Source organism: Sus scrofa, chromosome 6, assembly GCF_054392235.1.
Source record: "Sus scrofa isolate SSC_HxYL_T2T_F1_AM1 chromosome 6, Sscrofa_HxYL_maternal_Yorkshire_Landrace_v2.0, whole genome shotgun sequence".
In the NCBI taxonomy this organism is placed as follows: domain Eukaryota; kingdom Metazoa; phylum Chordata; class Mammalia; order Artiodactyla; family Suidae; genus Sus; species Sus scrofa.
Window position 1 is genome coordinate 157,087,851 of NC_139388.1, and position 15,734 is coordinate 157,103,584.

Here is a 15,734-nt window from a genome sequence, read left to right on the forward strand (position 1 = left end):
AGCTGAGGTGGTTATATTAACATTAAAAAAAAAAAAAAAACTCAAGATGGAAAGTATTACCAAAGATAGAGATATTTCATAATTATAAAAGTATGAATTCATCAGAAAGACATATTATAAATCTGTATATTAACTAAATAAAGTTTTAAAATAGATGAAGCAAAAATCCATAATTATTGTTGAAAATTTCAATACCAGTTTCCCAATAAATTATAGAACAAAACATAAATGTTGGTAAAAATACAGAAGAAATGTGAATAACACTATTAACAACTTGCTACAATTAATATTTATGAAACACTTTAGTCAAAAACTATAGAACACTCATTCTTTGCAAGTACATATGGAACACTCACCACAAAAAATACGATAAGCAATAAAGTATCATAAATATGAAAAGATTGACAGCTCATAGAATATGTTCTCTATCCACAAGGAAATTAAATTAGAAATCAGTCACAATAAGAAGTCCGTAGAAAAGCCTTGAATATTTGGAAATTAATACATTTCTAAATAATCCATGAGTCAAAGAAGAAATCTCAAGAGATATTAGACAGCATTTCAAACTGAATAATAACAGAAACAGTCAATCAAATTTTGGGGACAGAGCTAAACTAGTGCTTAGGGGGAAATTTACAATTTTAAAGAAAGGCATCTAACTTTAAGAGGCTAGAAAAAGAAAAGTAAATTAAATCCAAAGTAAGTAAAAGGAAATAAAGAACAGAGATCTAAAACTTACAATATGGAAAGCTAATAATAGGTGTTTGAAAAGATTAATAAAATTGATGAACCCTTAGCAAGAGTGATCAAGAACAATGAGACAAAGCACCAACTACTAATATCAGGAATGAAAAAGGAAATACCACCATAGCTCCTACAGTCATTAAAGGGACAATAGAGTATTATGAACAACTTTATATCAATAAATTCAACAACTTAAAGCAAATAAACATACTCTGAAAAAAAACAATTCAGCAAACTGACGCAAGATGAAACAGAAAATCTGAAAAGTCCTATGACAATTAAATAAATTACATTTGTCATTAAAAGCCCTTACACAGAGAAAACCACAGATCCAACTGCTTTAATTAATAAATTCTTTCAAATATTAAAGGAAGAAATTGTATTATTCTTACATAAACTTTCAAAAAATAGAGGAGAGAATATTTCCTAATTATTCTATGAGACTAGCAGAACTCTGGTAACAAAACCTGAAAGACATTACAAGAGAAAAAAGTTGCAGACCAGTATCTATTATGAAGACAATCACAACAATTCTTTCAACATATTATTAAACCAAATGCAGTCATATGTATACAGGATAATAAAATATGACCAAAGTGTTTTTTCCCTGGAACATAAGATTTCTTAACACATAAAAATTGATCATATTAGAAGAATGAAAAACACACTATCTTTTCAAAATGCAGAAAAGTCACCTGACAAAAATCAACACCAATTACGGATAAAAACTCTTAGCAAAGCAGAAATAAAGGGGAAATCCTTCAATCTGATAAAAAGCAAATTAAAGAACTCCAGAGCTAGCTTCATATCTGATAGTACTTATTAACTGAACATTTTCTCCATAAGACACAGAACAAAGCAAGGTGTTTTTTCCTGCTCAAAGCAAGAAGAAAAAAAAAAAATACAAGGCAGAAATAATAAAACGAAGACGTAAAGCTCTATTAATAGATGAATGTAGATTCCTTAGGACTTTCTACCTAAACAAACAATTACTAGAATCACTAAGTGAATTAAGAAACTTTGCAAGACATAAAAGTTTCAAAATACAAGATACAAGTTTAAGTTACAAGATAAAAGTTTCAATATACAAAAATCAACTGTATATCTCTATATTAGCAACAACTTTTCAGAATAATTTTTGTAACTGCATTTGTAACAGGAAAAAAGTACAAAACACTTGAGAATAAAATTAACAGAAGGCACATAAAACTGCTGGAAACAACACAAAACTGTAGAGAAATCAAAGATTTAAAATAGACGGAGATACTATTTCTGTAGGCAGAAATTCTCAATATGGTTAAGATATCAATCATATACAATCCAAATCATAATCACAAGTTTTGTTTTTAAATACAGAAACTGACTAAAAAAGCAAAGGACTTAGAATATGAGACTAGCAGAACTCTGATAACAAAACCCGAAAGACATTACAAGAGAAAAAGCAAATGTGGAAAGGAAAGAAAATGGTTGCAATACTTACACTACTTGATTTTAATAACTTACTCTAAAGTAATGAAGACCATGCCACATAGGTACAAAGATAGCCAAAATGATCAATGAGAAAGAACCAAGAATCCAGAAAATGACCCAAATTTTATGATTATATAATTTTCCACAAAGGTGCCAAAGAAATCTGATGGAGTAAAATAAGAATTTTTTTTTGACTGATGATACTGGAACAACTAGATATTCATATGGAAAATATAAGTAAAGCCTGATACCCACAACTCACATGATTTTCAAAAAATCAATTCAAGGTGGATCATACGCCTAAATGTAAAAGATGAAACTGTACAGGTTCTGGAAGAAAATACTAGAAAGTATTTTCATGACAAGGCAGTAGACAAAGATTTCATTGGGGACAGTACACAAAAAGCATTAACCTTAAAAAATCAATAAATCAGATTCATCTAAGAACTTTAATACTTTGAAGACACCATTTGAAAAATGAAAAGGCAAGCCAAAGAATGAGTGAAATATTACATGTATACCTAACATAGGATCTGTATCCAGAATATATTTTTTAATCTACAACTCAGTAATAAAAAATAAACAACCCAATTTAAAAACAGGCTAACAGTGTTAAGAGCCAATTCACAAAGTTAAGATATATTGCCAATAAGCACAAAAAGGGGCTTATCATATCATTAGTTATCAGGAAAATGCAAATTAAAGTCACAATTTGACACCCATAACACATGCCCTGGGATAACTAAAATTAAAAAGACTTATAGGCCAAGTTATATTATAAGGGCAGAGTAACTAGAGCAACTAGCAGCAAACACTTCCAGTGGGAATGTAAAACAATATGACCACTTTGGGAAATGGTTTGCCAGCATCTTTTAAAATTAAATATAGACCTAGTGCATAACTCAGGGATATCACTTTATGTTATCTGCCAATGAGGAATGAAAATACATGTTTACAAAAAGTCTTATATTACAATGCTCATACTAGCTTTATTTATTTTAGCCAAAATCTGGAAACCCAAATGCCCATCTAAAGGAAAATGAATAAACAAAATATTACATAATGTGAAATAATATTCCATATAATGGATACTACTCAGCAATAAAAAAGAATGAACTACTTGTACATTCAGCAACATGGATACAACTCACAAATATGCTGAGCAAAAGAAACCAAAGAAACAAGTCACCAAAAAGTTCACACTGCAGTTCTATTTATATGAAGTTCTAGATCAGAGAAAATATCTATAGTGAAAAATAATCAGAAGTGTAATTAGGAGTTCCCGTCATGGCTCAGTGGTTAACAAATATGACTAGGAACCATGAGGTTGCAGGTTCGATCCCTGGCCTCGCTCAGTGGGTTAAGGATCCGGCATGGCTGTGAGCTGTGGTGTAAGTCGCAGATGCGGCTCAGATCCCATGTCGCTGTGGCTGTGGCTAGTGCCTACATATTCAATTAGACCCCTAGACTGGGAACCTCCATATGCTACAAGTGCAGCCCTGGAAAAGACAAAAAGACCAAAAAAAACCAAAACGAAACAAAACAAAACAAAACAAAAAAAAAACAGTGTAATTAGCCTCTGGGAGGTAGAGACTGACTGGGAAAGGGCATGGGGGAACTTTATGCAGTGACAGAAAGCATCTATCAAATGATAAAAGTATGAGTTACACAAGTATATGCATTTGTTAAAACATGCAAAATTGTACTCAGAGTTTATTCATTTCACAATATGTAAATGTCATTTTGAAAAAAAAACAACATACTGAAGAATAGTATTAGTTTGCTTTTTATAGAGGTGTGGGTGGCAATTCTTACTTCCTATGTGTTTTGGGATTGAATAAATGAGTTAATATATTGAGGAAAATGGCCAGGTTTCTCACTGTTGGAGAAGGTAGTTACAATATGGAAATAGAGAAAATCAGAATGAAATGGAAGATGATAATACGAACTAATTCTTCACAACTCTAAGTGTGAAAACAAATGCAGATATGTGCATATGCACGTGTGTGTGAACATGGATGAATATGAACCTGTATAAGCTTGTTTCCTTGCTCTGTACCCCAAGATGGCCCAGAAGCAATGATAGAAAATTTTACCCAGAGCATAGGTCTTTGTATCTAAATAACATTCTCCACTAAAACGATCAGGGCTTCTTGGAGAACTGGCTGATCCCAGAGTTCTAGAACATTCTGTCATTCTAGAAAGAGAAGAGCTTAGAACACCTTGTTGTGCCAGAAGCTAAGAAAATACTCAAAGAAGGACAGTAACATACTCAAAGAGCACAGCACAGGGCCAACGGAAGGCTTCTCAGTGGTCAAATCTGGGATGACTTAAGCATCAAAATAAATGATGATGGAATTACAGACCACTGAATAAGAATCCATTACTAAATGCAATACATGATCCTGGATTAGGCTCTGAACAAAGAAAAAAAAATAGCTACAAAGGACACTAAGAGAGTTCCCACTGTGGCTCAGCAGGTAACAAACCCGACTAGTAGCCATGAAGATATGGATTCAATCCCTGGCCCTGCTCAGTGGGTTAAGGATCTAGCAACACTGTGAGCTCTGGTGTAGGTCAAAGACATGGCTTGGATCCCATGTTACTGTGGCTGTGGCATAGGCTGGCAGCTACAGCTTTGATTCTACCCCTGGCCTGCGAACTTCCATCTGCTTCAAGTGAGGCCCTAAAAAAGCAAAAAAATATAAACAAACAAACAAAAAATAAAGGATACTGAGATAACTGATGGAATCTGAATAATATCTGTGGATTAACTAATGATAGTGTATCAACGACAAATTCGCTAATTTTGACCATTATACCGTGGTTTATAAGAGAATATTTTTGTTCTTAGGAAATACATACTTAAGTATTTAGGGGTAAAGGAGCATGTGTCCATTTACTCTCAAAACTATATATATATGTAGAAAGGCTGCTAAAGCAAATAAAGAGAACTGCAAAACAACTGTCAAATCTGAATGAAAGGTATAAAGGAGTTCCTTGTTCTATGTAGTCTGAAATCATATCAAAATAAAGTAACAACAAACAAAACAGATACAGTACAATTGGAGGGCCTACTCTCAGGCCTTATAGTGCAAGGCTCAGTGATAAGCACACAAGAGACAATCAATGTTTACTAATGACTAGATATACACCTTTTTTTTAAAGAAAAAATACAAAAGGTGATATGAAAAGCATCTCTTTAGCTTAAGATTTACATTTTTCCCATTTATTATCAAGTTCCCTCTTCTATGTAAGAAACTCCCCCTTCCCCCAAGCTTCAGAAATCACTCCTTTAAACTCCTCTTGGACTTGCCTATGGACTTCATTTGGCCCTTATCAAACATTATTTTGAGGTGTTTTTTGCTTTTTGGTTTTTTTTTTTTTCACATAGGTATCCCGCTTGCCTAACTGGACTGCAAATAAGCCATATGAGGGCAGAAACCACTTATTCTGCTCAGTATTCTCAATAGTTTAGTTTTCTAAACATGCTTTATAATGCTTAATAATTAGCTGTTGATATTACGATTTTTTAGCTACTAGTTTAGTAAAACTGTATAGAATGATTTTTACTACAAATGCTACCTGAAGTTTTCTTCTTGTAATTGTTCTAGTTGTAACTGTGCATGAAAATACTTTTTTGCAACCACTGTATTTGGATCATCAAAAGATCCATCCAACTGGTCAAGTTTTTCATTCATCATCTCATTCTCAGAAACTAGTGAATTCTTTTCATCTTGAAGTGCTGTCACCTAAAAAACAAATACAAAAACATAAGCATTGATAGCAAAAAAAAAAAAAAAAAAAAGATTACACTGGAGTTCTAGATTCTAATTCTGACTAAATCATTAAATAGCTTGGTCAGTTAGACTACATAATTTCTAAGGATCCTTCTAACTCTGGAATTCTGGGTCTAGGAGGTTTGAGTCAGAAGAAATCAAATTAATTTTATTAATACTGAGAAAATAGCGTAATACATATGAGGAGAATATTTTACAAATGTTATGCTTGCTTTAGTTCTAAGAAGAAAATGTTTTCTAAGTCTCTAAGACTTGATGCACTAATGAATTTCAAATATTAATTTGTTTCCTTTTTAGGTATAAATTTATTTTTAAGATGCTGCTATCTATTAGGCCAAAATACACCCATATACACAAAGCTACCATTTTAGGTCCATAGTAGAAAATTTCAGCTACACATCATGTCTTCAGGGGATAAGCGCAGTATTTGGTTCATGAATCAATAACAAAAAGCTGAACTGAATCCATCTGCACATTCAAATTGTTTGCTTATAACTTAAAATGGATATAAACATTTAACTTTAGAATCACATCAACATCAGCACTTGATACTTTTTTTTTTCTTAGAAAACATATTCAGTCTTGAGTTCCTGCTGTGGCACAGGGGGTTAAGGGTAGGTTGGATTCCCAGCTCAGCACAGTGAGTTAAGGATCTGGTCTTGCCACAGCTGCAGTGTAGGTCAAGGATGAAGATGGGCTTCACGTTCCTAGCCTGGAAACCTCCATATGCCGCAGGTATGGCCAAAAAAGAAAAAAAAAAAAGAAAGAAAAGAAAGCAAGCAAGTCCAGTTTTATTTTTCTAAATATAACTAAAGCCAGATTGACACAATTTTTTGGTTTTCTATTTTTCCTTAGGGATCTTATTGATAAATATATATATTTATATACAAATAAGTTGATAAATATATATATTTATATGCAAATAAGTTGATAAATATATATTTATATGCAAATAAGTTGATAGATATATATTTATATGCAAATAAGTTGATAAGTATATATTTATATATACACAAACATATATGTTAGTAATTTGCACATTGCTAGTTTGAAAATGGATGCTTCTAATAAAACAGTGTTTGCAGGAACAAGTAGGCTAGGCCAGTCTGCTTCAGAAAACACTTAATACATTTTCAATTTTACTTATATATTTATTTAACGAGCATGATTTGCTCCTTCAGTTCTATCTCTTTGTTATTTGAAAATATCTTTAAAAATTTACAGCTAAGGCTATGACCTTTTATAAGAGATGTTTACATGCAATTTTATTAAAACTAGTTTGAAAAAGGGTTGACCTGTCATGACTTATGACGTATTATTGCACAAGTTTGCTATTTACACTTTACACAGGTATAATCAATTCAGTCCAGTTTTGTGAATGAGACTATATATTGACACACTGAGCTAATAACAGGACATTAAAATCAAGCGATAGTCTTAAACACAGCATAGGTTAAGTTACACACACTGTCCTCCAACCCTCCAAATAAGAAACACAAACGAAGGCTGGTAAGCTTTTCCCAAAGAAACCACAGGAGGAAACAATCTCTCTTAAATTCAATGCATGCATCCAACCTTGTCATTAAGCAGTTTAGTGGCTATTACCTGCCACGTATAATCTTTAGTGATGGGGATACAAAAAGAATGAGAGGTTGTATCCTTTTAAGATCTCTATGGTAGAAATGTAAACAATTACAGGACAGAAAATGAAGTGCTTTGATGGAAGTATATAGAGGGGTAGAGAGGGGTGCACAAAGAAAAAAATCTCATTCCAGCTTGAATGTAGGGGCAGTCCTAAAAAGACTGGTGGAGGAGTTTCTGCTGTGGTGCAATGGGAACAGTGCCATCTCTGGAGTGCTGCAATCCAGCATTGCTGCAACTGTGGCTTGGCTCAGATAGGATCTGTTCCCTTGATCCCTGGCCCAGGAACTCCATATGTTATAGAGGGGCCAAAAAAGAAGAGGGAAAAAAAAATCCCCTAAAGAAGGAAGAGGAGCAAGAAGGGCAAATTTAGTTTTCAATACCTAGTGGGTAACCAACCTTCTTCCTATCTATATACTTCACATTGTGGTTCCAGAGCCACCTTTATCACAGATGTGAAAGAGAGGGGTATTAAACATGGACCCATGCCTGATGGGTGACTGAGAATGTCCAGCAGTGGTTCAAGACATCTCTTTTCACAAGATCTCATGGTGATATTTTGTTTAGGTTCACTGCATCTACCTCTGTCCCTCTCTCTTTCTCTCTTCTCTCTCTCTCTGAGCTACTTAAAAGAGACAGGACGGTCAAAAAGCTAACAACAAAAAAAGCTCAAAAATACTACTACTCATTTTCTCATATCACTCAGATTTAACCTAATATTTCTATCATATCTGCTTATTTTGGAAATTAAAATATAAACTTTGATAGCTGGAGTCTCCTTTATCATACTGTGCCCAGTCCTACACACTTTGTAGACACTTCAAAGTCTGAAAATCACTGCTTCTCTCTCTCTCTATACACACACACACATATATATCTGTTCTACAATGATGGGTGGGAGTATGCTTTTCTCTAACAAACTATAAGCAAACCAGCCTCTGCTACTATAGTAATAAGTGAAGGAGTGCTACCAGGAGATAGGAATACTGACTGGAAAAGGCAGAGTAAAGAGCTGTTGATAAACCCGCCCTAACTTGACCAGAACTCTAAGACTACACCAGAGCTTCTCAAAACTTTACAATGAATACTTATGTGGACTGTTTTTGAAAGTACACATAATCAGGCCTTACTCCTGACTGTGTTGGAATTTCAGTGGTCCAGTGTCTATAACCATGACCTGCAGAGAACTGACACAGAACTCTATTTAAATGGATCAAGTTTCACCACTAGATCTTTCACTACATGAATCTCCCCATTCTTGCATTATTGACTTTGATTAACACATGTCTGTTAACTGGATTGTATCAACAAGTAGTTTTTTCCAAGAAGAGCTCCTAAGTTTGTATCTGAGCTCTTCGCTTTATGCTGTTTCTCTGACTCAGCATTTTGTGGATATTGGGCCTCTACATTCTGGCAGGCAAGCTGTAGGGGGGCCTAATTTTCTTATCTTTTTGGGTGATTTATCTTTTCTACCTGAATAACTGAGTTGTTTATTCTTGAAGTTCAATAGCTTAACTAGGTTATAAGGCTTGGTGTTAAACATTACCTACTGATTTTTGTTTCTATATAGCTGCAATGCCCTTTTAAATCTCACTTTGTTGTCCTACCACTTAGTCTATTTTATTGATGTACTCTTATAAAATTGTTATACTACATGAAGCAAAAGTTATGTTCTAAGCTTGGTGATTTTCTCATATTTGCTCTTACCGATTTTTGGTTTTAGTCTATAGTTAGTTGGCACAGATGTCATGCTTCTGTTCTTTTCATTTAGTTCATGCTGTGCTGGCAGTCAAGATACCCTGCTTGTTCCAGCACAGTGTTGAGGACTTCTCGGACATCCTCTCTGCTATATGCTATGGCTCAGTGTATTTTCCCCTCTGAGTTAAGTTGGAACTTGTTTTCTCTCTACACCATTCTATACAGCCTTGTGAATGGTTGGGGTAGGGGGGAATGCGGAGGCAGCTGAGCCAATAAGCCATCTGTTTACAACACCTGGACTAGGCTCTCACTTCTGAGGTTGAAGTATCTTATATACCAGCGTGGTGAGAAGCGTATCCCATTCCTATGGAGTAATTCCTTTGGGCATCAGACTGTTTTCCCCAATTCAGTGTGTGGCCCTATCACATTTTTCTATCAGAAGGAGTCAGCCTCTTAATTTCTTCTTGGCCATCATTTCCACTCTTCCCCAGTCCAAAGAAAATGAAGGACTCAAAGGGTGATTTCTTTCTGACTGGGTAGACTGCAGTGAGAAGTCTCGAGATTTTTCCTCATTCCCAGGCATGGGCTAGGGGACAAAGGCAGAAGAGCAGGTTCCTGTTGTGCAGCACTTCTGTCAACACCATATGCCTGCTTCTTTCCTTGATTGCCTACTTTCAATTTAACTTCATTAGGTTATGCTCTTTTACTTAATTATCTGCCCTTGGTAAATTTCTCTGCAGCTTATTTTTCTTTTTTGGTTTATTTGGTTAGATATTAAAAAAGAATTCCCCTCAAATTTTACAATCACATTCAGGTGACATACGATTAAAAGTAAACAATTTTCAAATATAATTTTCCTTATAAAATTGGGGTTTGTGTCATACACCTGTGTGAATTCCATACTGTTAAATTAATAACTTTTTGTTCTGTTTATATGCAGTAATCATTCGTTTCATGTGTGTAGCAGGTAGTTGAGTTGACCCTATTTCAACACCAAATTAAAAATGCCATAACTTGGGATGTCTACACTTTTCAACTAAAATCATTTTTACTCATGTTAGAAACACTGAAATCTTTTAACATGAAATTCTGTTATTTACTAAGTAAGATTTTCTTGGAAAACTGTACAGAGATCCTACGTGAGATTGGTAATATCTGAATGATTCAATTCTCCATTCTTTATCTGAAGTAACCTGGAGGATGGATATAAGCTTACTTGAAAATAAAACATCTCAGATGCTATGCATGTGTCTTATGACATGTGAGGCGGGTATGGTTTGGAAAGAAGAAAGGATAACAAGTAGAAGTTCCCCTAATTTGTCTGAGACACTAGCTTTGTTCAAATATACACATTGGCTTTGTTCAAACATAGAGGACTGATATTTAAAGATGATGTCAGAAGATCTGGATTCTAGTGCTGTCACTGCCCTTAAGTATCTGAGTCTTGCTAACCAAGTCATTTCTCTTCTCCTTATTTGCAAACTCCTAAAGGTTAGAAATATTACCCAGTCCTATCATTCTAGATATTTATCTCATCAAACAAGGATAATGTTACCACAATCTTGTCCTCATACTTTTCAGAGAGTCAACTATTTACGTAGCTCATAGTTTAAATGAAAAATGCAATTTATTATTGCATGTTATGATGGTACATTTAACCATAATTTTTCAAGACTTATTGCATAATTTTCACATATGCACTTTCATATAACAATAACAATATATGCGAACACATACATAGTCTTCAATGCCAGGCCCTGCTTTAAGGGCTTTATGTATGTTAATTCATTTAATCCTCATTATCACTCTAGGAGATATACAGTACTATCAAATAATTTCTCAAAAGAGAAAAATGACATATAGAGAAATTAAGCAATCTGCTTGAGCATATACAACCAGCTAGTAACAGGACTAGGTTCTGAATACAGGTTGCCTGGCTTGACAATCTACACCTTTAACCATTAACTATTGTCTTCCATGCCAAGTTATTTTGCTAACAAATATGTGCATATGAATGCAAGAATTATACACGTGTTCATACCCACGTACATGTTAGCAAAACAAACAACACTCACATTTATTGGGAGTCAAGCAGTATGTATTTTCATAAAAGACCCCACTTAATATTCATACCCTATGAAGTAAATGCTTTTATTTCCCCCCTCACAAAACAACAAACTAAGCCATAATCTAAACAGTTAGGGTTGTAAGATTAGAATGATCCTCTCAAAAAAGTAGTTAAGCCAGCAATTTTCAACTCTAAAATAAAAATTATAAGATTCACATTTGAATATTCAAGCTTATAATGAATCTTTTCTCTCTTTTTTTGTCTTTTTAGGGCTGCACCTGCAGCACATGGAGGTTCCCGGGGTAGGGGTCGAACTGGAGCTATAGCCAGTGGCCTACACCACAGCCACAGCAACGCAGGATCTGAGCCGCATCTGCAACCTACACCACAGCTCAGGGCAATGCTGGATCCTTAAGCCACTGAGCAAGGCCTGGGACTGAACCCACATCCTCATGGATGATAGAGTCATTTCCACTGAGCCATCATGGGAAATCCTAATGAACCCTTTCGATGGTCCCTCCATGAAATGAAACCCAACCTCCAAAACACTTTACCAATTAATTAACTAAAATAAAACCCTTGTAAATTTAAAGAGGACATTATTCTCAGATCTGTACCTGCATATCTAATTCTTGACATCGCTGCCTAAGTTCTTCTTTTTCTGCTTGTGCTTCCTGTAGTTCTTCTAGAGCCCTTTTAAGCTGAAAATGAAAATGTTCCAATTCTTAATACATCACATTTTGACACAAATTGAAAAATATATATTTATCACAATACATATATACACTGATGTTGGAAGTGGTTTTTAAATTTATTAACAAGTAAGTCTTAATATGTTGTTTTTGTATAAATATTAACAGAGTCTCATTACCATTTAAGGCCAAAGTCCTATAGAAATAAAATTTTACATAAATCTTTATGAAATATATAAAAAAAGTTTTAGAGGATGCACTATTTAATTTTATCACAGAAAAAAATTTAGAACATGGCATTTTGGTTGGTTTTTTTTTTTTCTCTCTTTTTCGGCTGCATCTGTGGCATATGGCCATATCCAGGCCAGGGATTGAATCTGATCCACAGCTACGACCTATGCCACAGCTGCAGCAATACCGTAGCCCTTAACCCACAGTGCCAGGCCAAGGATCGAACCCATGCCACCTCAGAGACAATGCTGGATCCTTAACCCACTGTGCCAGAGTGGGAACTCCTAGAACACAGCATGTTTAAATTTAAAATTTTTATAGAAAAAAATTATTTTAAGTTGAAATACTTCTTGAGATGGCTGATGACTCAAGGAAAGTCAGCTATTCAAATACATAACAGGAAAAGGATTTGCTGCATTTGCTTCTCCTCTTACCCATTCCCTTACAACTCAGATTGGGTTACACAGAGGAGAGTACCTTTTCCCCCATGTGAAACAATCGTGGAAAACAGTCAGGGAAAGGAGCCTTAAGTACAAGGTCTTTGAGCTATTTCTTCAATATTAGAGGAGAGTAACTGTGACAAAAATTATATTACCTTATTAATTAGAATTTAGCAGAATTTTAAAAATTGTCTACTGTTTAATTGTGCAACTATATAGGATGGACCACATATGCATTAAGACTAGCAGAAGGGAAAGTTCAATAACACTCAACTCTTCAAACATGATCATAAAAAATCTATGGAGATTAATACTACTTGCATTCATGCAGGAATCCACAGTAATATTCAGTTGAGCTCTTATAGAACCATCTACCTAAATTTCATGGAAGAAAATAATCTTGTATGTACTCTCCCAGTAAGCCTTTAAGACAGTAACTGACAAAGGAACTCTATCACTGCTTTCAACATTTTCCTCACATACTGAAATACTCACCTGTTGTTCCAATTCTCCAACAGCATCATTTGTAGGAGAGCTCAAAATTTCTTTACTCATCAACTAGAATTAAAATAATATAATTAAGTACAATTAATAGATGTTTATGAAGTAAAAATATGTTTACCTGAAAGGAGAGTAAAATGCTTTAATTTTTCCTTGCCTTATTTGATAATCCTTATATTGTTCAAATAAAAAAATTATACAGGTTTAAGCTAAATAACACAACATTCAAGCATTATATTAGTAAGAACATAACATGTGCTTGAAATATGAAGATATATTTAAAATATTTGTGTACTGAAAAATTATAATCCAAGTTCTAAAAGATGAATTACTAAATAAAACTAAACATATTAAATAATTAAAAATAATTCTCCTATAACATAAATTAACACTTTTAAAATACAGCTAAAGATGGAAGTGATATGACCAAGTTCCTAATTTGAGAAATTTTACAGGTAGGTATTACAATCATATGAAAAAAAGAATTCTATAAAATAACTTCTTGCATACAAAAGGCAGATTTATTTATACATAGTGATGCTTTGAATTCAAATCAGCAATGCAAACTCAGAGCATACACACTTCTAAAGTCCCGCATGCTATCTTCCTCTAAGTCACGCCTCTTCCAAACTATGTTTTCCTCATTAACCCCCCACTCAACTTTCCTTCAGGCCACCTCTTCACTCCACTTCATCCCAGCCTTTTGATCTGATTTTAAGAATGAACAGGCACTGAATGGATTCTGAATCTTTATGGTTCACCTTAGCTAACTAGACTGGCTTGAATCCAGCTTACCTGACTCTAAAACTGAATCATCACTCTAGTTGCTCACAATTCTAACATTCTGAAAATACATGACACACACACACACACACTTAAAAATTTCAGAAAAGACTGCCCTAACTGGCAAGAAAAAACAGAAAGTATAAAAAATTCCTATCTGGAAAGAGGCTGTTTATCCTACTTAGTTTAAGTTATTTAAAGGAACTTGACAACATTAACTTTTTATGTGTTTGTTTTTGGCACATGCATGGCATGTAGAAGTTCTCTGGCCAGGGGAAAAACCCTTGCCACAGCAGCAACCGGAGCCACTGCAGTGACAATGCCAGATCCTTAACCCGCCTGTGCCAAAAGAGAACTCCTAATTTAACTTTTAAAAAGCAGAGGTATTAAAATTAGGTTTGAAATTCTTACAAGAAATTTTTGGGGGGAAAAAAAAGAAAGGATTACACAACAGCCAAAGATAAGTAAACATGCTGCAAAAAGCTAGTTTATACAGTAGTGAGATATACATCCATAAAATTTATATGAAGAGTTTTACATAATTTGGTTTTGGATTTTCATACATATGTGATCATGATACAACTTACCTCTTGAATAGCAGTCATGACCACATGTTGAACAGATTCTTCCAGTGTCATAATATTTTGAATATGTTCTATGATTAAAAAAAAATCAGATCTGAAAAAACCTACTCTTTATCCACAGTATTTTAGCCACTCAATTAACATAAAAGTTCATTTACTACACATAATTCTTTATGCAAGTACATTATTTTTCCATAAGAAATATGTCCATTGAAAGCAAATACACAGGACTGAAAATATTCATATAAGTATTTTTAAAATGTTTTAAAGAAAACCTTGGGAGTTCCTGTTGTGGCTCAGTGGGTTACAAAGCCAACTAGTATCCATCCATGAGGATGCAGGTTCGACCCCTGGTCTCGCTCAGTGGGTTAAGGATCTGGTATTGCCATGTAGGTCCCAGATGTGGCTCTGATCCTGCGTTGCTGTGGCTGTGGTGTAGGCTGGCAGCTGCAGATCCAACTCAACCCCTAGCCTAGGAACTTCCACATGCTGCTGGTATGACCCTGAAAAGCCAAAAAGAAAAAGAAAGGAAAACCTCTAATTTTCTTATAAGGAACAAAAAGAGAAGAAATTACAATTAATCTTAAAAACTATTATGACAGTTTTGTCTCTCTTGTTAAATATTCAATACTATGGGATAAATTCACATGTACAGGCATTCTAAAGAGATACTGCAAAAGTCCAGTTTCAGACCACTCCAATAAAGCAAATTCCACAATAATGGGAGTCACGTGAATTTTTTTAGTTTCCCAGTATATAAAATAGTGTATGTACACAATACTGTAGTCTACTAAATAGCAATAGCATTATGTCTAAAAAAAAAAAAAAACAATGTACATACTTTAATTAAAAATACTTCACTGCTAACGAAATGTTAAACATCATCTGAGACTTGAGAGAATGGTAATCTTTTTGTTTGTGTTAGTGTTGATGACTGCTGACAGAAAAGGGTGATGATGAAAGCCTTGGGTGGCAGTGGTGATTCCTTAAAATAAGACAACAGTGAAGTCGGCCACATCGATTGATTCTTTCTTCCACATACAATTTCTCTGCAGCATGTAATGCTGTCTGATAGCATTTTA

General features: G+C 34.3%; 1 protein-coding gene across 2 annotated transcripts in view; it reads right to left on the reverse strand.

Annotated features, from left to right (window-relative positions):
- Positions 1-15,734, reverse strand: part of HOOK1 (hook microtubule tethering protein 1) — a 74,455-nt gene that overhangs the window by 32,892 nt on the left and 25,829 nt on the right. For both annotated transcript variants that reach the window (XR_014808143.1, XM_084964914.1), the window contains exons 6-9: positions 14,656-14,723; positions 13,280-13,342; positions 12,039-12,122; positions 5,800-5,966 (exon numbers count right to left, since the gene is read on the reverse strand). Coding sequence is in view for 1 of the 2 variants with exons in the window: in XM_084964914.1 (XP_084821040.1) it covers positions 5,800-5,966; positions 12,039-12,122; positions 13,280-13,342; positions 14,656-14,723 (382 nt within the window). In the remaining variant the exon portion in view is untranslated. The remainder of the gene's footprint in view (positions 1-5,799; positions 5,967-12,038; positions 12,123-13,279; positions 13,343-14,655; positions 14,724-15,734) is intronic.